The sequence below is a fragment of the Tachysurus fulvidraco genome, chromosome 13 (genome assembly GCF_022655615.1).
Source record: "Tachysurus fulvidraco isolate hzauxx_2018 chromosome 13, HZAU_PFXX_2.0, whole genome shotgun sequence".
NCBI classification, from domain to species: domain Eukaryota; kingdom Metazoa; phylum Chordata; class Actinopteri; order Siluriformes; family Bagridae; genus Tachysurus; species Tachysurus fulvidraco.
The window spans coordinates 13,419,749-13,440,980 of NC_062530.1; the positions used below are offsets into that span (position 1 = coordinate 13,419,749).

The 21,232-nt window shown below is 41.9% G+C and overlaps 1 protein-coding gene across 3 annotated transcripts in view; it reads left to right on the forward strand.

Annotated features, from left to right (window-relative positions):
- Positions 1-21,232, forward strand: part of chd2 (chromodomain helicase DNA binding protein 2) — a 101,950-nt gene that overhangs the window by 73,968 nt on the left and 6,750 nt on the right. The window contains exons 23-32 of one of the 3 annotated variants that reach the window (XM_047822303.1): positions 5,643-5,735; positions 5,809-5,979; positions 8,929-9,104; positions 9,198-9,239; positions 9,405-9,544; positions 12,692-12,830; positions 12,975-13,125; positions 13,287-13,409; positions 20,815-20,928; positions 21,078-21,221. In XM_047822303.1, coding sequence (XP_047678259.1) covers positions 5,643-5,735; positions 5,809-5,979; positions 8,929-9,104; positions 9,198-9,239; positions 9,405-9,544; positions 12,692-12,830; positions 12,975-13,125; positions 13,287-13,409; positions 20,815-20,928; positions 21,078-21,221 — 1,293 coding nt within the window. The other 2 variants (XM_047822304.1, XM_047822305.1) reach the window with 2 other exon arrangements.

A 21,232-nucleotide genomic window follows, 5' to 3' on the forward strand; every position in this document is an offset into this window, starting at 1 on the left:
TATCAAAACACTCAGCACAATGAGGGGAACTTGCCACGTGCAAGCACATTCACATTTTCTTTAGGAAATGTACCGTTCTAGTTTGTATAGTTCTTCTAACAATTCACATGGTCTCAAAGCAGCTTTACAGAAGTATAGAACATAATTAAAAAATCCCTAATGAGTAAGCCATAGGCATTGGTGGCAAGAGAAAAACTCTGAGAAACATTGAGAGGAACCAAGCTCATAAGGGAACCCATCCTCATTTGGGTGACACAGGAAATAATATAAATATAAATAATGTTCTCCAACAGTTTAGGGAAAGAGAATAAACTGGTTTTGGGACACCAGTGGAGAGTCTGTGTCTAGCAGATGTTAATCCCCTCCATGTTACCTGAATATTAGTGACCTTCCAGGTAGGAAGCAAACCACTCCGATGCTGATCCTCCAATTGTATCAAACTCTATCGAAAGTTTGAGGAGGGTGGGGATAGATGATGAAAAAGGGCAGTTTCTGAAATATGCTGCTTTAAAGCCGCTGGGCTCTCCAAGGTTTGGATCTTGGAAGTTCTTATGCAAGATAAAGTTTCTTAGGGTGCTTTCACACCTGCCTTGTTTAGTTCGGTTGAATCGTACCAGAGTTCAATTGCTCGATTGGTGCGGTTCGTTTGGGCAGGTAAGAATGCAGCATTCAAACTCTGGTGCGCACAAAAACGGACCAAACAAGCGTACCGAGACCTCCTTGAAGAGGTGGTCTCGGTACGCTTTCAAACGAACTCTGGATCGAATAGACCTAACTGCAAAAAGTATTGTGAATTTTGGACTAAACCAGCTGCCGTAGTGGGTCGTTGGCAATATTTTCGGAAGTTTCTTGCGATGCGTCTTCGCCGTTTGCAGTGCATTAAAATGATATTTTCAAGTCACATTCACGCTTCATTCTGAAAATTAAGACTTTGCATAGAATGCTGTATACAAGCGATGTAGTAGATTACAACCACGAACATAATTGCAGTGAGCAGTCGTCTCTCCATGGTGTACTGTATGCTGTATTTTCATCTTTTTGTTTACTTCCGGAGTTTCGTTGAAATTTCCCGCACGTTTATTCTGACCAATCGAGAAGCAGTTTAGGGAATACGATCAAAGACATGTGGCATATGAGTGATGTGGATGTTATCACATGACTGCATTTTGGTTCGTTTCAACTGGTGCGGAACAGAACGTTCAGTGTGGTGTGAAAAGGAACCAAAACTGCCAAAAGGCTACAATGTATCATTTATTTGCTTTTGGTCCGGACCAAATGAACCGAACTATAGGTGTGAAAGCACCCTTATATACAATATGTTCAATAATTTTTAAAAGAAAAGAGAGAAGTGATACCTGTCTGTAGTTACTGATGTCTGATGGATCCAGAGCAGGGTTCTTCAGGATGGGAATAACCCTTGATGTCTTAAAGGTAGTTTGTACATAACCAGATGTTAGAGCATAGGTTCTTATGGTTTAGAGCATAGTGGAAGGGAGTAGATCATGTGGGCAGGATTGCAAGACTGAATGAATTGTAAAATCTCTTCTGCTGCTACAATTGAGAAATGTGACAATGAACGATTAGGGGAATCCGGCCTGTGAAATGTGGGTGCAGTCTGGGCTGAAGTGGAGGTCTGGCAGTTTTTCTTTAATCTTCTTGTTTTAAAAAGAAGCAAAGTCTTCAGCCATCAGGGAGGAGGAAACGGGTAGAGCCAGGGGCTAAAGAGTGAAGATAAGATGTTGTGGAGCTTATGAGGGTCTTGTGCAGAAGCTTTCAGCTTTTTCTGGGAGAATGTTGTCTTGGCTGAAGAGAACTTGCCCAGGAGTATACGGTAAGCGGCAAGATCTGCGTCGAGTTGTGATTTCTTACACTTTCTCTCTGCTGATCTTAGCTCTCTTTGATTGCTGCTCATCATATCTGATAGCCAAGGAGCAGAACAAAAAGTGGAGTACAGTGGTGGTCCATGGTTGAGTAAAGAGAGGAGAGGAAAGTGTCTGTGGCAGTCCACAGGGTAGTGAGGAGAAAGGGTCAGGAAGAAATGAAAGAGTGCCAGAACCTATAGAAGAAGGGAGTGTAGGTTATAGGTAGGATAAGTTGGTTTTAGGTAGGATAGGGAGAGTGATAGTGAAGGATGCTAGGTGGTGATCAGAGATTTAAAGTAGGGAAGCTGTCTGTAGCTGGGCAAAGAAAGGTGGAATATCAGGTCCAGGACGTTTGCTCCCTGGTGTGTGGGGAGCCAGCTGTTGAATATCAGACAGGAAGAAGACTGAAACTTGTCAGAGTGGAGATAGAAATCACCTAGTACTGCTAGAGGGGTGCTGTTGGAAGGGAAAGCGGTGTGGCCATTTCTTCCATGACGTCTCCTAGGGGACCAGTAGGACAGTAAATGATAACTAGAACGGTACATTTCCTAAAGAAAATGTGAATGTGCTTGCACGTGGCAAGTTCCCCTCATCGTGCTGAGTGTTTTGATACGTCACATGTCCATGTTGTGCTAAATTTTTGATTTCGCTTATTTTGGGGGCGGGGCTACGCGTGACGTCAGTTCCCCTCATCGTGTTGAGTGTTCTATGTTGTGTAACTGAGATATGGCTTCTTTATATTTCAATCTGGTTCTTATGGTGCACTACATGGTTGCTAGGGTATGGCTACACAGTTACTATGGTTATATTTGCAGACTAGTTTCTCACCTGCAACAAAAGAGCACACCTGAAAATCCATTTATCTTTTCCTGAAACAAGCGCCATGAAGATCTTGACCTAAAGCATCAATCAGAGATTTTACTGGGAAAAAATGTAATCACATTACAATAAGGATCATTAGTTCAAATGTAATGTATTAACTAACATTTACTAACCATGAGCAATAAAATATTGTATTTAGTAATCTTTGTTAAAATAAAGTTTATTCTTTGTGCATGTTAGTTCACAGTATATTAACTACTGGAAAAAATATAATCACATTACAATAAGGATCAATAAGGATCATTAGTTCAAACGTAATGTATTAACTGACATTTACTAACCATGAGCAATAAATGTATTTAGTAATCTTTGTTAAAATAAAGTTCTTCTATTCTTTGTTCATGTTAGTTCAGAGTATATTAAGTAATGTTAACAAGGTGTTAATAATGTATTAGTAAATGTTGAAATTAACATGAACAAAATGAATAAATGCTGTAGAAGTGCAGTTCATTATTAGTTCATGTTAAGTAATGTGGTAACTAATGTCAACTAATGAACCTTTATTATAAAGTTTTAGAAAAAAAAAAACTGTCTGACAGTGGATTCGAACCCTGAATCTCTGCATGCTAAACGGATTCGCTATCCACTACGCCATCTAGGAACACAAGAAAGCCTTTGCGGTTTTATGTATTAATTCACTAATGTGAAGAATGGCGCGTCTAATAGTACCTAAGCTTTATTATATTAAAGACATTCTTATCATTTTTTGTGATATACGTGTCATATCATGTAAAAAAAAAAAATTATGTAATGTGAGGAGACAAAGAAAAAATGCGCTTAATTTTAATTAATGGGTGGCTCTTAAAAGAGCCGTTGATGTTCTTAAAAGGGCATTAGTTTAAAGTGAAATAAAAACTTATAAAAACTACACTGATAATTGAAAACAACAAAACGTTATACAAATGGCAGAAACAACAACATATGTGACCGCCGTGCTGTCCAAGTCACCCCAGCACTAGGTTTAAGCATTAAATACACGGTTAAATGTTATAGTGTTTGAAAGCTTAGACTCTCGGGATTTTATTAAGCCCACACACAAAGCATAATATGATTTATAGCCATCATACTAATTTAATCGAAGTTGATAGTCACCGGAAATTGGCGGCGCTTACCTTTCTTCACTGGGGTAATATTTTCCAAAACAAATGCTTGTAAAAAATCCCCAAGAGTCTAAGGAACTGGAATATGTAAGCCTTTTAATCCAAAACGCTTTAATCCAAAACGCGTTTCTGACAGAAAAATGTACTTCCGTCCTAGTTCTGTACTTCCAACGGTGTGTGATCTGACAGATTCACTGGTGTCTGCTGCCCTCTTTTGGATGTTAGCACATCTACAGAGAGATTCCCCATTCAAGTCTATGGGGAAAAAACACCCCTTTGAACTTCCATACTGGGAATTCTGGAATTCTGATCGCTTACAAAATAGATAGCACACCTCTCCTCAATGAGCCGGTCGATTTGACACCTCATTTATGGGTCTAGGACAAAAGCTGCGGGACAAGTTACGCGACGAAAAAGTGTCCGGAATAATAATAATAATAATAATAATAATTATTATTATTATTATTATTATTATTATTATTATTATAAGTATGCAAGAGAATAAGAATGTGCTTTAGCAAGCAAATTAATAATAATAATAAGTATGCAAGAGAATATGAATTTGCTTTGCAAGCACATTAATTATGACATGGTTAATTTGAGAGGTAACTGGAACAACATGAAATACAAAAGAAGAAGTAGTTAAATGAGACAAGAGGAGACGTCTGAAACACCATCTCCTTATCAACAGCAGACCAGTACCACCCCCTGCCTGTTTCTTATGGTGAATGAGAAAAAGCATAGGAAGGATGGAGCATCCAGTGTAGCAGTGTTATGTGGGGATATCAGGTCTCTTTCTGCAGACTGGCAATTTCAGAGCCCAACTTCCCCCACTGTTTGAGACTCAGACAAATGAGAAGGGTACTGGAAATGGGACCTCCTCTCTGCGGATTAAAGCATCAACGTCTTTTAAGAGGTGACCACAGAGATGGGTTTGAGGCTCAAGTCTGCAGTCAACCAAAAGTGAGATTAAGATATGATTTTGGGAAACCGAACAAGAACAGTTTTAGACTCATTAGTTAGTTTTTTAGTCAAGGGTTAATTTTAACTTGATCAAAAGTCCCTCCTCCCAGTTTCCCTAATAATGTCTAGAATGCTGCAAGGCTTGTTTCAGTATAATAACTTAATGAAGAAAACTCTTGCTTGCAGGGCTTCTCGTACTCCATGAGGGCTTGACAACAGGGGCCTTTAAAGTGGCCGGCTGATTCAACAGCTGATACTCAATACCAGTTGAAAAAGAAGATGAGTTGATTTAGTGTTTTTGTTCTTCACATCCTAGCTGCCTTGTCATCAGATTATTGTCTGGGATGCTCAGTCTGAGCTGCCTTGAATAATTCTTGATGGCTTTTTGGGATCAATATTTGGGTCATCTCTTCCTGTGTTTGAGTGTCCTACATTACTCAATATGTCTAATACTAACACTATGCCTAATAATGGAAAAATATTGGTGAAAGACCAGAGTACTGATTACTCTCACTTTTCAAGGGCTTGCCTTAGTGTTTTGTGACATGACTGCTCTTACATTTATTACATTTACATTTCTTACATGCTTAATAATTTAAAAATGGGGTGGAAGCAACATTATGCTAAAATGTCTGACCAAAGGTTTCTCGCACCTCATCCAAAGTGTGCCTCTGAATATTGTTTGCGAAACTGCTCCTGCTCGCCATCATTGTCAGCTTCACACCAAAAAAAAGTTCTACTATGCCTGTTTTGGTTAATACCATTTTAGCTTTTTAGCTTAGACATTTATACTTATGACATTATACTTGACATTTACACCTCACTCTGCCTCTAGGAAATGGACATTGATGAGATCTTGAGGCTAGCTGAAACTAGGGAAAGTGATCAAGGTTCCAGTGCCACAGATGAACTCTTGTCCCAGTTTAAGGTATATTACCACATTTATCTGGGTTTTGACCAATTAAAGTATTTTGAAAGTTTAAAACTTTTTGCTCTGGTAGGTGGCTAACTTCACCATGGATGAAAGCACACCAGAGCTTGAGCAGAGGCCCATGCGGAACTGGGATGAGATAATTCCAGAAGATCAAAGGCAGCGGGTGGAGGAGGAGGAGAAACAGAAGGAGATGGAGGACATTTACATGTTGCCCCGCAGCAGAAGCTCAAACAAAAGAGTAAGTCATCTGAAGTATAAGCTTTCTCTTCCATATATACAGTTATATAAATAATTTCAGTTATATAAATAATTCCCTAGGTTAACACTCCTCCGTTTTAGTTTAGGTTGGCCTTCCCATTTCTTTATGAAAGCTTGTGTTACTTTTCTAAATTCACAAATTGTAATTTTTATCTTTATTCATATCGTTCTTTAGTATCTAAACTCATAGGTAATGTTGACACAGCACAATATATATTCCCACATTTGAAGCAGGAAAAATGATCAAGCACGAGGATCTGAGTGACTTTGATAAGGGCCAAATTTGGATGGCTAGAAGACCGGGTCAGAGTATTTACAAAATGACAGGGCATGTTTGGGGTTTCTGGTATTCAGTGGTTAGTACCTACCAAAAGTTATTGAAGGATGTACATTTGTTGACTATCAAACAGGCCCTTTGATCCACTTAGGGAGAGGAGTGTATTCTGTGTTATCAAATCACACAGGTCTACTAGTCAAGTCAGGTCAAGAAGCTTTTATTGTCATTTCAACCATATATATCTGACACAGTACACAGTGAAATGAGACCATTTTTCCCGGACCATGGTGCTACCTACCTAGCCACATAAAGTGCATCTGTGCAACCTGGTGCAAACCTAAAACAATACAGGACATTACACAAAAGCAGCACTGACCAGTGTACATAGTGTATGTTCTATAGTAAACAGAAGATTTACTGGAATAAACACTTAATATAGTAGCAGCAGTTATGAGGTACTGTATTGTGCAAAACAGCAATTGACTGAAATGTGCAAGACAGCATGTGCAAAAAAAGCAAAATCAGCATGTAAACAGTTTGATATGGCTGGTGCTATGTACATGGATGTATATTGGAAGAGTATGTATATTTTTGTAGGTCAGTGCAGTCCATACAGTTGAGTGTGCATGTGTGTGTTGTGTTCAGTACAGTTAAGTTCAGTTATTGAGGAGTCTGATGGCTTGTGTTACACAGTCTGGTCATGAGGGCCCAAATGCTTCGATACTGGTGCGTGGGGTCATCCACATTGCTGTTGTCTTTGTGGATGCAGCATGTTGATTAAATGTCCATGATAGAGGGAAGAGTATGTATAACCATAGTATACATACGTGACATACAGCTAAGTACGGTGACCCATACTCAGAATTCGTTCTCTGCATTTAACCCATCCAAAGTGCGCACACACAGCAGTGAACACACGCACACACCATGAGCACACACCCGGAGCAGTGGGCAGCCATTTATGCTGCGGTGCCCGGGGAGCAGTTTGGGGGTTCGGTGCCTTGCTCAAGGGCACCTCAGTCGACCTTAGGTGACGCCCAAACTGCAGGGGTTCCAGTGAGGGTGGCAACTGGGTCTTATAATGGCTATGAGTGCGAAGGGACTATTCTTTGGCACAATGGTGGTTGTCTTAAGGCATGTATAAATGACAGTGATGCTCAGGGAAATGTTAAAGATGTGGCGTTGGATTGTCTGGGCATGTGCACGCTTTGCTTCTTTGATGACTCGGGACAGTTTGGCCCTTGCTGTTCAAAGGGCCACCCTGCCTCCTGCTCAGAAGGCTAGATCTCGAGTCTTCAACAGCACATTCACTTTAGCATTGATACACCGCTTCTGGTTGGAGTGTGTGGTAATGGTCTTTGGGGCAGTCACGTCATCAATGCACTTGCCAATGTAGCTGGTCACTGATGCTATGTACCCCTCCAAGTTGACCGAATCGCCTTTTGTTGGAGCCTCTCTGATGTTGGGAAAAAGTACTTTTATTTATAATTTATTTAAAAAAGTAAATAAAATATTCTGCATCTAAAAGTCTCTTGCACCATTCTGTGTTGATGTAAACACACACTTTACCACCACGAGCCTTACCTACCATGTCACTAAACGAGGTGAGCCCGTTTAGCTGAATGGCAGCATCCTGAACTCTGTTGCTGAGCTATGTCTCCTTGAAAACGAAGAAGCAGCAGTTTCTAAACTCTCACTGTGTAGTGCGTTCGAGTCAGATGTAGCGCAATTTATTGTTCAGTAAACATTTGAAAGTAGAATGGATGGGAGAGCCAGCCAGCTAGGGTTTATTTTTAGCCTAGCATGTGCACCCGCTTCCTTGAACACTGCATTCAATGTCCCCTCTCCTGGTCACCGGTATCAGCGATGGAAAGGACTGGAGGGTTGCTTTCCACAGCAAACCAAGGTCGCAAATCCTTTCCAACACAACAACATGAAGTTTTGGTTATTGCATGATTTCTAAAAGGAAAACAAAAGTAGCACCATATTGTATCCAGGGTGGTTGCTGCGTGCTACTGCACGTGCTTGTGCCACTGATTAATTAATATGTATATAGCGTGAATAAAAAGTTAAAAATAAAGTAAAGGTGTCAGAACACAATATATTGCAATCTTGCTGCAAATGGGGCTGTGTAGCCGCAAAGTGGTCAGAGTTTACACTGCTGAAAGAGGTATTGTGATGGTTCTGGGCAATGTTATAAAATAGATTATTTTTAGGTCTTGGTGTTCATGTGTTACTTTGACAGATATCACCTACCCTAAATGTTGTTGCTGACCTCTTCATGCAACTGTATTCCTTAATGACAGTAGTATAGCAGTTTTTTCGGCAGGATTATGCATCTTGCCACACTGTGGGGTGAGTGGGACAAACAGGACTCGGAGGATCTTGGTCTGGCATGTCTTTATGCTAGATACTGTACCACATCAAATATTTAGAGGACTTGTGGGTATTATGCAGGTGTTATTATTGATTGTTGCATGTGTAGTTTTTTCCATGTGATCTGACAACTGTTTGGTGGTTACTCAGCAAGATATTTTTTAATACACATATTTCCTAAAATAATATGACCTATTTTGAGTATGTACAAAATTAATTATACTTTTTAGTTGGTATCAGCATGCTTCCACTTGCACTGTTTATCATTCTCCTCAGGTACAAGCAAATGACAGTGACAGTGATATTGGCTCGAAGCTCAAATTGAAGAGCCACTCATCAGGTTCAGAGAGTGAGACAGATGAAAGTGAGGATGATAAGAAGCCCAAGCGGAGAGGCCGGCCACGTGCACGCAAAAACAATGTGGAGGGCTTCACAGATGCTGAGATTCGGAGGTAACATTCAGTTACATTTCATCAAAATAGCACTGAGTATTTCAAACTGTCATTTAATGATAATGAAACTGAAATTCAGCTTTGTTTCAATAGGTTCATAAAAGCTTATAAGAAATTTGGCGCTCCACTTGAAAGGTATTGCTATTTGTGTCACTAGTACAGAATTAAATGTTGCAAATATAAAATTTAAGCAAAATACATTTTCATTCAATATTTTTTTTACAAATGAAAAATATTACCTTTTTATCTTTTAATGCTTGATTATAAATTTGTGGTTCTGATTGATTCTCTTGTTTCCAGGTTGGAGGCCATCGCACGTGACTCTGAACTAGTGGACAAATCCATAGCAGATTTAAAGAGACTCGGAGAGCTGGTGCATACCACTTGCATAGCTGCAGTACAGGAGCATGAAGAACAAATGAAGGAGAACCCCACTGAAGGTGTGTGAGTGAGAGAGAGAGAGCATGTGAGATCTTTTAATACCCATTTAGAAAATAAACAAAATCAGTATAGCAATATATATGGTAAAATGTAAGTATAAAAATAAAAAACAAGATAAAGTTCAAGTTCAAAGTGTTTGTCATATGCACAGACAGAAAGCATGTTTCCCTGCACAATGAAATTCTTACTTTGCTGTCCACACTAAATGTCATACAGTAAAGTAAAAAATAAAATGGAATAAAAATAAGAGCAAAATAAATAAGAGCAATAAAAGCAATAAAGGTGAGGTACAGTTCTTAATAGAGGCAATAAGAAGTGAGGTAGTGCAGCGCCAAATAAGGCAATAAAGTGCGGTAGTGCAGTTCTTGGTGAGGTAGTGCAGTTCTGAGAAAATGAATGTGCAAAAATGTAATTCAATGTAGACAGTTTTGTCCATGTAAACAGTTATGTCCATGGTTGCAAACTCCGGTCAGCTGTTTAGGAGTCTGATGGCAGAGGGGAAGAAAGAGTTCTTCAGTCTTGAGGTCCTGCATTTCACACTTCTGTACCTCCGTCCTGAGGGTAGAAGTGTGAACAGTCCGTGTAGAAGTTTGAACAGTCCTGAGGGTAGAAGTGTGAACAGTCTGTGGGAGGGGTCTTTGAGGATGGAAGCAGCTCTCCTTTGGACTTTGTGGTGGTAGATGCTCTGCAGAGAGGGCAGTGGAGTCCTGATGATCTTCTGCGCAGTCTTCACCACTCTCTGCAGGCGTCTGCGGTCCATGACAGTAGTGCTGCCATACCACACAGTGATGCAGTTGGTTCGGACACTCTCGATGACGCAGCTGTAGAAGTTGCTGAGGATCTTGGGCGACATGCCAAACTTTCTCAGTCGCTGTTGGGCCTTTTTGGCCAGCTGCATGATGTGAGGTGTCCAAGTGAGGTCCTCACTGATGTGGACACCCGGGTATTTAAAGTTGCTCACCCTCTCCACTTCAAGCTCCCGGATGAACAGTGGCTGATGCGTTCTCCTCTCTTTTCTCATGTCCACTATCATTTCCTTCCTCTTGTCCGTGTTGAGGGTGAGGTTGTTGTCTGCGTACCATGACACCAGTCTGGCCACCTCCCTCCTGTAGGCTGCCTCGTCACTGCCAGCGATGCGTCCTATCACTGCAGTGTCATCCACAAATATCAGGATGATGTTGTCCTTATGGGAGGCGACACAGTCGTAGGTGAACAGGGTGTAGAGGATGGGGCTGAGTACACAACCCTGTGGAGTTCCAAAGTTTGTGATGATACTGGCTGAAGTCCTGTTACCAATCCTGACATACTGAGGCCTGCCAGTCAGGAAGTCTAGGAGCCTGTCACAGAGGGTCGGGTGCAGACCAAGTGTGGACAGTTTGTGGGGGATAACTGTGTTTAATGCGGAGCTGTAGTCGATGAAGAGTATCCTTAGGTATGAGTACTTATTTTCCAGATGAGAAAGGGAATTAGTGGATGGCAGCAGCAATGGCATAGGAGGTGGACCTTTTGGGCCGGTAGGCATACTGCAGGGGGTCAATAGTGTCTTGTATGCTGCTCTGAATGTGGGCCAGCACCACTCTCTCGAAACACTTCATGATGATTGGAGTGAGTGCCACTGGCACTGTAGTCATTCAGGCAGGTGTGTGGGCTCTTCTCAGGCATGGGGATGATGGTCGTGGTCTTAAAGCATGAAGGAACAATGCACTGGCTGAGGGAGAGGTTGAAGATGAAGGTGAAAACATCAGTCAGCTCGTTGGCACATGCTCTGAGGGCCCGCCCAGGAATGTCGTCTGGTCCTGCTGCTTTGCGGGGGTTGATCTTCATCAGAGCTTTGTGTACCAGGGTTGTTCAGACAGTTGGTGGAGGGGAGGGGGGTTGGGTTGTCCAGGTGTGTGTGAGCCCCCCCTCTGCAGAGTAGCTGGGGGCCTCAAAGCGGGTGTAGAATTTGTTGAGGTCATCTGGCAGGCTGTCTGTTGAGGTGATGATGTTGGTGGTGGTCCTGTAGTCTGTGATGTGCTGCAGGCCTTGCCACATCTGCCCCGAGTCAGCTGTCCAGCTTCTCTCTGTACTGCCTCTTGGCCGCTGTGATGGCTTTTCTCAGTCCATACTTTGCAGCTTTGTACTCGGCCTCGTTGCCTGATCTAAATGCAAGAGAGCGAGTACAGAGCATGTGACGTACCTGATTGTTTATCCAGGGCTTCTGGTTTGGAAACTTCTTGATTTGTATGGTGGGCACGATGTTATCGACACAAGTGCTGATGTTACCCAGTCACATACTCAGCATCATCCTGTACACTGACGAAAGAGTCCTCCAGAGTGGCTGCAGCTTTAAACACATCCCAGTCTGTCAGAGCAAAACAGTCTTGCAGGGTGCTCTCAGTCTCTGGGGTCCAGAGTTTAACCTGTTTTGTGACAGGGTGTGCTTATTTCAGTCTTTGTCTGTAAGCAGGGTACAGGAACAAAGAGATGTGATCTGAGTGTCCGAAGTGGGGGCAGGGTGCAGCCCTGTATGCACCACGTATGTTGCTGTAAACATGGTCCAGAATGTTCTTATCACGAGTGGGAATGCCGGTGGTATTTAGGGAATACAGTCCGTAAACTACACTGGTTGAAGTCACCAGCACCAATAAAACAGCATCAGGATGAGCCGTTTCTAACACGCTGATGATGTCATGGAGTTTGCTGAGTGCTGCCGTAAAGTTAGCTCACGGGGGTTATGTAAACTGCGGCCAAAAACACAGCAGTAAATTCCCTTGGTAGATAATAAGGACGGCTCGGTCGCCTCGGTGAACAGAGTGAGTCTGTAGCTGAATGCCGTCCTCTGGCACTCTGTATGAGAGCCAGGTCTCGGTGAAAAGCAGGGAGCAGCACTCTCTGATTTCCCGTTGATTTGTAATCCTAGCTCATAGCTCGTCCAGTTTGTTTTTTTAGGGACCGCACATTTGCTAGCAGGAGGCTAGGTAGCGGTGGTTGGCTAGCGTAGAGCCCTCCACTCTTGCCTCATTTGTGTCGCCTTCTCGCCATGTCTGTATTCAGATAAACCTGAAAATATGTAATAGAAATAAAATGTAACCTTTACTCATTATCTTAAATGATTAAAAAGGAATATGTGTTCATTCATAGGTTTTTTGATGTTTGCTTTGTAGCTAAAGGGCCAGGAAAAAGGCGTGGCATTAACATCAAGATCTCTGGGGTTCAGGTAAATGCTAAATCCATCATCCAGCATGAGGAAGATTTTGAGCCTCTGCACAAGGCTGTGCCTTCTAATCCTGTTGAGAGGAGCAAGTATGTTCAAAATAACTTTTTAACTTACTAAACCATTTCCAATTTTATTTGTTTAAGGAATCCAAATATAAGATTATTTTTTGTTAAAAAAAGCACTGGGTAACATGTTGCAGCAGTAATTAACTGTGTCCTTTCTGTTTCTAGATTTCAGCTAAGCTGTCGTGTGAAGATGCCACACTTTGATGTAGAATGGGATGTGCAGGATGACACACATCTGCTGTTGGGCATCTATGAGCATGGATATGGTAATTGGGACCAGATCAAGACTGATCCCGAGCTGAAACTTTTGGACAAGGTGCAAGCAGCCTGGTTGTTACTCATAATCAAGTTATGATTAGCTAAACTGACCTAATCTGCATGCCTAGATGATTATGAGAATACAGGATAAATGTGTTGGTGCCTTAAGGCATGCTGCTAATATTACATCATGCCAGATCTAACTGCTGTTATGTGTAGATTCTTACAGACAACCCTGACAAAAAGCCACAGGCAAAGCAGCTGCAAATGAGAGCCGATTACTTGTTGAAGGTACTAAAGAAGGAACAGGAGAGTAAAGATGTATTCAAAGCAGAAGAAGAGGTGAGTGGTATCAGGTTTTGAACATTATTTGTGGCTTTATCTGTTTGGTGGAAGCTAAGAGTCACCAGAGAATGTAATTTGTCTTCTTTGAAATTTTGATAGCAGTAAAAATATATTAAAATGGATCACACAGTGGAAGTTGTTGGAGTACTGATCAAAAGGTTGTGAGTTCAAATCACCTTTTCACCAAGCAAGGCCCTTAACCATCAACTGCTCAATTGTATAAATTGAAAAGTTGTAAATTCTAAGTCGCTTTGGATGACCAAGACCAAGTTAGTGGCACAAGCGCATTGTGAGGCTGAGTCTCAGATTTTGCAGTAATCTTCTTGCTTGTTTTGAGTCTGTTCTTACAGAACAGTTTTACTTTAATATTGGACATCCAACATCCACTCTGACAAGGGAAACTAAGAGGTACCAGAGGAAGTATTTTTGTCTACTCTGAAATTTTGATAGCAATAAAAATGTATTAACATGAATCACATCCTACAGGTGCTTGATCATATTGTGAACTTGGAGACCAAGTCCAAACTGACTCATGTTTATCAAACTTCCTAAACAAACTATTTTTTCATAATTCTTTCTTTGAAGGAATGTCCACAGTGTCTTCTCCCAGATTTGTCTTTCTTGACATAGGACGAAGTGTCCACAATTTTCACCGGATGATATGGTCTCTGCCACTTCACTGACTGTAGTAGTCAGTCGGAAATTGTTGCACAGACACTCACAAAGTTTACATTTCTATGTGGCTACCATTTTTTTCATTGATGACCAGGTTTTGGTGAGGCTGAAAGTATGCCACGCATTTCACTTAAGCTTCTGGTTAGAGGAAATTAAGAAAATGATTTAATCATACTCCCTGGTGTCACCCAAATGAAGAAGGGTTCCATTTTCATCCTGGTTCATTTGAAGATTTCTTGCTCATATCGTCTCAGAGTGTTTTTCCTTGCCACTTTTGCCTCTAGCTTGATTATTTCACGGATAAATATAAATGTAAATTTGAAATTAGGCTTTGTATCTCTTCCTTCTGCTTTGATGATGCTCATATGCAGTTCCAGAATATTACATGATACATAGTTACATAATATATAACATGAAAACAGGATGTGGTAGTTTAGTGGTGAACGTGTTGGACTACTGTCCGGAAGGTTGTGAGTTCAAATCCCTGGTTCAACAGGCTGCCACTGCTGCCTGCCACCCTGAGCAAGGCCATTGGGCATCAAGTTAGTGGCACAAACGCATTGTGAGGCTTGGAGACTCTTCAGATTTTGCAGTAATCTTCTTGCTCATTTTGAGTCTGTTCATACAGAACAGATTTACTTCATCATTGTACATCTGACAGAAATTTTTGATATCATTCTCCACCATTCTGACAGTTTTATCACCAATCCTCGACTCACCCCAGACACCTCCATTACACCGGAGTATACGCACTTCACCTGGTGGGGTGAAAGTGCTCGGAGTGGCGAGGGAAGCACAGAGGGATAAAAGCTAGGCTAATGCTTACACCACACTGGCTTTCCTTACCCAGCATTTTCTTTGCTAATGTACGGTCCCTTGTGAAAAAAATGGATATACAACTTATGGACTGTAATGCTATGATTTTCACTGAAACATGGCTATACAGAACAAGAGATCCTCTAAAACTCCCCAACCCCTCACACTCATTTTCTCTGATGTCTCTGCTGCACTGGGCAGGACCAATGCATGCAAGGCTGCTGGACCAGATGGAATCCCTGGGCTTAGAACATTTGCAGAACAGCTCGACTGTGACTGTGCCAACCTGCTTCAAATCCATCTCCATCGTTCCAGTTCCGAAACACTCAAACCCGATGTGCCTGTACGACTACTGCCCAATAGCACTCAGACCCATTATTATGAAGTGCTTTGAGCAACTGGTCCTGGCACACCTATAGAACTGCCTGCCACGTACATTGGACCCACATCAGTTTCCCTAGGGCAGCAATAGTAGCACGTAGTCTCCTCAGTGCTGTACTCTGTGCTCACACACCTGGACAATAACAACAGACATGCAAGAATGCTGTTTGTGGACATTTGCTCAGCATTTAATACATAATTAAGCATTATGCATTTAAACAAGTTAATCACCAAACTTTGGGATCTAGGCATCAACACCCCCCTCTGTCACTGGATTATGGACTTTCTGACCAACAGACCCTCAGCATGTCAGGTCAGGCCACATCAGTCCCACCATCACCCTTTACATGGGTTTACCACAGGGCTGCATACTGAGCCCATTCCTCTATTCCCCCTTTACTCATGACTGCAGGCCTGTGATGAATCTAATTCTATAAGCAGGTTTGCTGATGACACCACAGTGATTAGGCTCATCAACCAACAACGATGAGACCGCCTATAGGGAAGAGGTACAATATCTGGCCACAATCTGGCCACATGGTGTGCTGACAACAACCTGCCCTTAACCCCAGCAAAATAAAGGAGCTCTTCATGGACTTCAGGAGGGAGAGAGGAAACATGCAAGCCCCATCCACATTAATGTGTTCACTGTTGAATGTGTCTCCAGCTTCAAGTGCCTGGGGATCCATATCTCTTAAGACCTGTCCTGGACCACTAACACCTCCAGCCTGGTCAAGAAAGGTCACCAGGACCTGTTCTTTTTGAGGACACTGAAGAGACATCACCTGTCTTCATCCATCCTGGTGACCTTTTATTGCTGTTTAACTGAGAGCATTCTGACCAGCTGTGTCACTGTCTGGTATGGGAAGTATACAGCCACAGACTGCAAGGCACTGCAATGGGTGGTTAAAACTGCCCAGCGCATCACAGGAACTTTACTTCCAGCCATTGAGGATGTCCAAAGAAATGCTGTCTGTGTTTAGCTTGCAGCATTCTTAAAGATTCCTGTCACCCTGCCCATAGACTGTTTGTTCCTCTTCATTCCGGTAGTTGCTTCATTTACATTTACATCGTTTGGCAGGTGGCCTTATCCAGAGCGACATACATAAGGGCTTAAATTTCTAACATTGGATACATTAATGCTCGCTCACTAGGTTACGTACTTAAGATACCATGAGTTTAAAACATTGTTCAAAGTTACAATGAAAAAGTGTCAAAGGTTGTGTGTTTTTTTGTTTTGATTTTTAAATGCAAAAGATAGGGAAAGAAGTGCTAGTTGAAGTGTTTCCTGAATAAGTAGGTCTTCAACTGCCGTTTGAAAATAGCCAGTGACTCGGCTGTCCAGACCCCTAGAGGAAGTTCATTCCACCACCTTGGTGCCAGAACAGAGAAGAGTCTTGTAGTATACTTGCCTCTTACCCTGAGAGATAGTGGAACCAGTTGAGTAGTGCTGGTAGATCGGAGGTTGCGGGGTGCAGTGTGAGGAGTGATGAGGGCTTTGTAGGCCAGCATCAGTGTTTTGAATCTGATGCGTGCAACTACCGGAAGCCAGTGGAGTGATCGCAGCAGCGGAGTGTTATGCGAGAACTTAGGCAGGTTGAAAACAAGCCGTGCAGCTGAATTTTGGATTATTTTAAGAGGACGAATTGCATTCATAGGTAGACCTGCCAGCAGTGCGTTGCAGTAATCCAGTCTAGAAATGACAAGAGACTGAACAAGTACCTGAGCAGCCTGTGTGGACAAAAATGGCAGAATCCTTCTAATGTTGTAGAGAAGAAACTGAGACTAAACATGAGCGAGTCACATTAGCAACATGAGAGGGAAAGGACAGTTGATTGTCCATGGTTACCCAAATGTTGCGAGCTGTGGCTGAAGGGGTGATCAGATCGTTGTGCAAGGATATAGCAAGATCATGACCTGGGGATGAATCATCTGGGATGGACAGCAGTTCAGTTTTGCTAGGATTGAACTGATGAGCAGTCATCCATGATGAAATTTCTGCCAGACATGCTGAGATCCGATCAGAAGCTGTGCTATCTGAGGGTGGGGAAGAGAAGAGAAGTTGTATATCATCAGCATAGCAGTGGTAAGAGAACCCATGTGGTGAAATAACTTCACCAAGAGAGTGAGTATACCGGCAGAAAAGAAGAGGACCAAGTACTGAGCCCTGTGGGACACCAATGGAGAGACTGCATGGGGCAGATGTCACTCCTCTCCATGTTACCTGATATGAGCGTCCTTCCAGGTAGGAAGCGAACCATTCCCAAGCTGATCCGCAAATCCCAAGACTTCTGAGGGTGGACAAGACAGTCTTGTGGTTGACCATATCAAATGCTGCAGAAAGGTCAAGGAGGATAAGGACGGATGACACTTTGGCTGATCTAGCAACATGTAGTGGAATGAGCTGCTTTAAAGCCAGACTTGTTGGGTTCTTGGAGGTTGTTCTGTGAGAGAGAGAGAGAGAGAGAGAGAGACAGTTGATTATAGACAATGCATTCAAGAATTTTTGAAAGAAACGAGAGAAGTGATACCGGTCTGTAGTTACTGATGTCCGATGGATACAGAGCAGGTTTCTTTAGGATGGGAATAACCCTTGTTCTTTTGAAAGTAGCTGGTACCTGACCAGATGCTATGGATCTATTGATGATAATGGTAATGAAGTGCAGAAGGTCTTGTGAGATGGTCTGGAGAATAGTGGAAGGGAGTGGATCCAATGGGCAGGTGGTAGGATTGCAGGACTGGATGAGTTGTAAAATCTCTTCTGCTGCTACAGTTGAGACATGTGACAACAAAGGAGTGGGGGAATCCATATTGTGAGATGTAAGTGCAGTTGGGGCTGAAGTGAAGGTCCGGAAGATTTCCGCAATCTTCTCTTGGTAGAAAGAAGCAAAGTCTTCTGCAGTCAGGGAGGATGAAGAAGGTGGAGCTGGGGGGTTGAGTAGAGAAGAGAATATGTTGTGGATGTTGTGGTCATGTGACAAAGCTTCAAGCTTTTCCTTGTAGAAGGATCTCTTGGCAGAAGTCACATCTTAGGAGAATTTGGCCAGGAGTGTTTGGTAAGAATCAAGATCTGCATCAAGTTGTGATTTCTTCCACTTTCTCTCTGATGATAGCTCTCTTCGATTGTTAAACCAGGTCCAGGACTTTGCCTCCTTTGTGTGTGGGGATGTAGCTGTTGAGTGTCAGGGCAAATGAGTCGAGAAGAGTCAGGAAGAAGATTTAAGCTTGTCAGAGGAGAGGTTGAAATCACCAAGCACTGCTCCAGGAGCCTCTGGGAAAAGAGCTGTCTCCTTATAGAACTCAATAGCACCTGTATATTATGTCAATTTAATATATAACACCCTGTATATTATGTCTATAGCACCCAAACTGTATATCTTGTCCATAGCCTATTCATCAGTGAGTACACCGCTCACATGTTTGTAAATATTTTATTATATCTTTTCATGTGACAACACTGAATGTAAAGTAGTGAGTGTACAGCTTGTAAAACTGTTTAAATTTGCTGTCCCCTCTAAATTAATAAAAAAAAGGGCCCAATTAGCCATTTTCTCTCCATGGTGTCATGTGACTGATTAGTGTTACAAGGTCTTAGGTGGGAATGGGGAGCAGGTGTGGGGAATTTGGTGTTATCGCTCTCACTCTCTCATACTGGTCACTGGAAGTTTAACATGGCACCTCATGGCAAAGATCTTTCTATGGATCTAAAAAAAAAGAATTGTTGATATACATAAAGATGGCATAGGCTATAAGAAGATTGCCAAGACCCTGAAACTGAGCTTCAGCATGGTGGCCAAGATCATACACCAGTTAATAGGACAGGTTCCACTCAGAACATGCCTTGCCATTGTCAACCAAAGAATTTGAGTGCATGTGGTCAGTGTCATATCCAGAGGTTGTGTTTGGGGAAATAGACATGTGAATACTGCCAACATTGCTGCAAAGGTTCTAGGGGTGGGTGGTCAGCCTGTCACACTGCATTAAATTGGTCGGCATGGCTGTCATCCCTAAAGGAAGTCTCTTCTAATGATGCACAAGAAAGCCCACAAATAGTTTGCTGAAGACAGACAAAGGACATGAATTACTGGAACCATGTCTTGTGGTCTGATGAGACCAAGATACACTTATTTGGTTCAGATGGTGTCATGCATGTTTGGCAGCAACCAGGTGAGGTCTCAAAGACAAGTGTGCCTTACCTACAGTCAAGCATGGTGGTGGGAGTGTCATGGTCTGGGGCTGCATGAGTGCTCCCGGGCACTGGGGAGCTACAGTTCATTGAGGGAACCATGAATGCCAACATGTACTGTGAGATACTGAAGCAGAGGATGATCCCCTCCCATTGGAGACTGGGCAGTCAGTATTCCAACATGCTAACGACCCCAAACAAACCCACGGGATGACCATTGCCTTGCTAAAGAAGCTGAGGGCAAAGCAGGTCTTCAGTCTTAAACCCTATTGAGCATTTGTGGGGTATCCTCAAATGGAAGGTGCAGGAGCGTAAGGTATCCTCCACCAGCTCTGTCATGGAGAAGTGGAAGAGGACTCCTGTGGCAACCTGTGACGCTCTGGTGAACTCCATGCCCAAGAGAGTTAAGGCAGTGCTGAAAAATAATGTTGGCCACATAAAGTATTGACACTTTGGGCAATTTGACATTTTAACTTAGGGGTGTACTCACTTTTGGTGCCAGCAGTTTAGATATTAATGGCTGTAAGTTGAGTTATTTTGAGGGGACAGCAAATTTACATTGTTATACAAGCTGTACACTTACTACTTTAAATTGTAGCAAAGTGTAATTTCTTCAGTGTTGTTACATGAAAAGATTTCCATCCATCCATCCATCCATTTTCTACCGCTTATCCGGGGATTTTAAAAAATCTGAGGGGTGTACTCACGTCTGAGATACTGTATATACTAAAAAAATGTAAAAGCAGCATTTGCTAGACGTTTGCATGTATGTCAGAGAAAAAAATAATCCTGTTAGATTTCTAAGTCTAACTGTATAATGTTTAGTGAGGTTATGTATATCAGTGTTTAATACACTGACATGCCCTGTTTCTTTTTAAAACTTTATATACCATTCTGATTATTGTCACAGGCCATATCTTAAAATAATAATAAGAAAACAACTGTTTCAAAGGTATTTACTAATAAAAAAAAATATTAGTATGCAAACCAGACCTTTTATCAGTTTTTAAACACCAAATCTAATAGAAAACTTGGTGATGGTACTCAGTAACAATCTGACTCAATTCCTGATAGACTGGGAATTTTTACCATTTTTAATGCTGAACTATGCTTGAGCAGCTTGACAGAAAAAAAATGTGTCTAGTTCTAAAATGTCAACATTTTAGTGCACAAAATCTGTTGTGTTTTTAGATTCATTTATAACACATAAATAATAAAATTTGTTAGCTGTAATGTTAGTAATTTATTACTTATTTGTTACAAAAACAGCTGGATTTACGGTAAGTTAACAGGAATTCCTCCTTAAGAATCCATCAAGAGTCTATCGATTGATTTGTTTACCAGGTAAAGAAGAGAAAACCTAGAGTAAAGAAGGACAGGATCCGAAAAGAAGAACTGGTCAGTGAAATCTCCTCTCCTCATCTTTCTGAACATACTTCAGAGGAAGGCGAAGTAAAGGTATGTTCCCATGTGCAGGCAGCATATCAAAGCAGAAGTGCAAACAAAACATTGTAATGTGTAGTGTACAATTTGGAGAGCAATTGCTGTTAGGTTTGTCAACCAGTCTGTTAAAGAAAAGATTAAATTAAAAAATTTGTTTGCATGAGTTCCAGGATGAAAAAGCTGAAAAAAAACCCACAAAGAAGAAACAGAAGAAGGACAACAAAGAGAACAAAGAGAAGCAGGGCTCTGTAAAGAAAGACAAAGAAGGGGACAAGGACAAAAAACGCACAAAGCTCAGGAAAGAAAAGGTTTTCAGCTT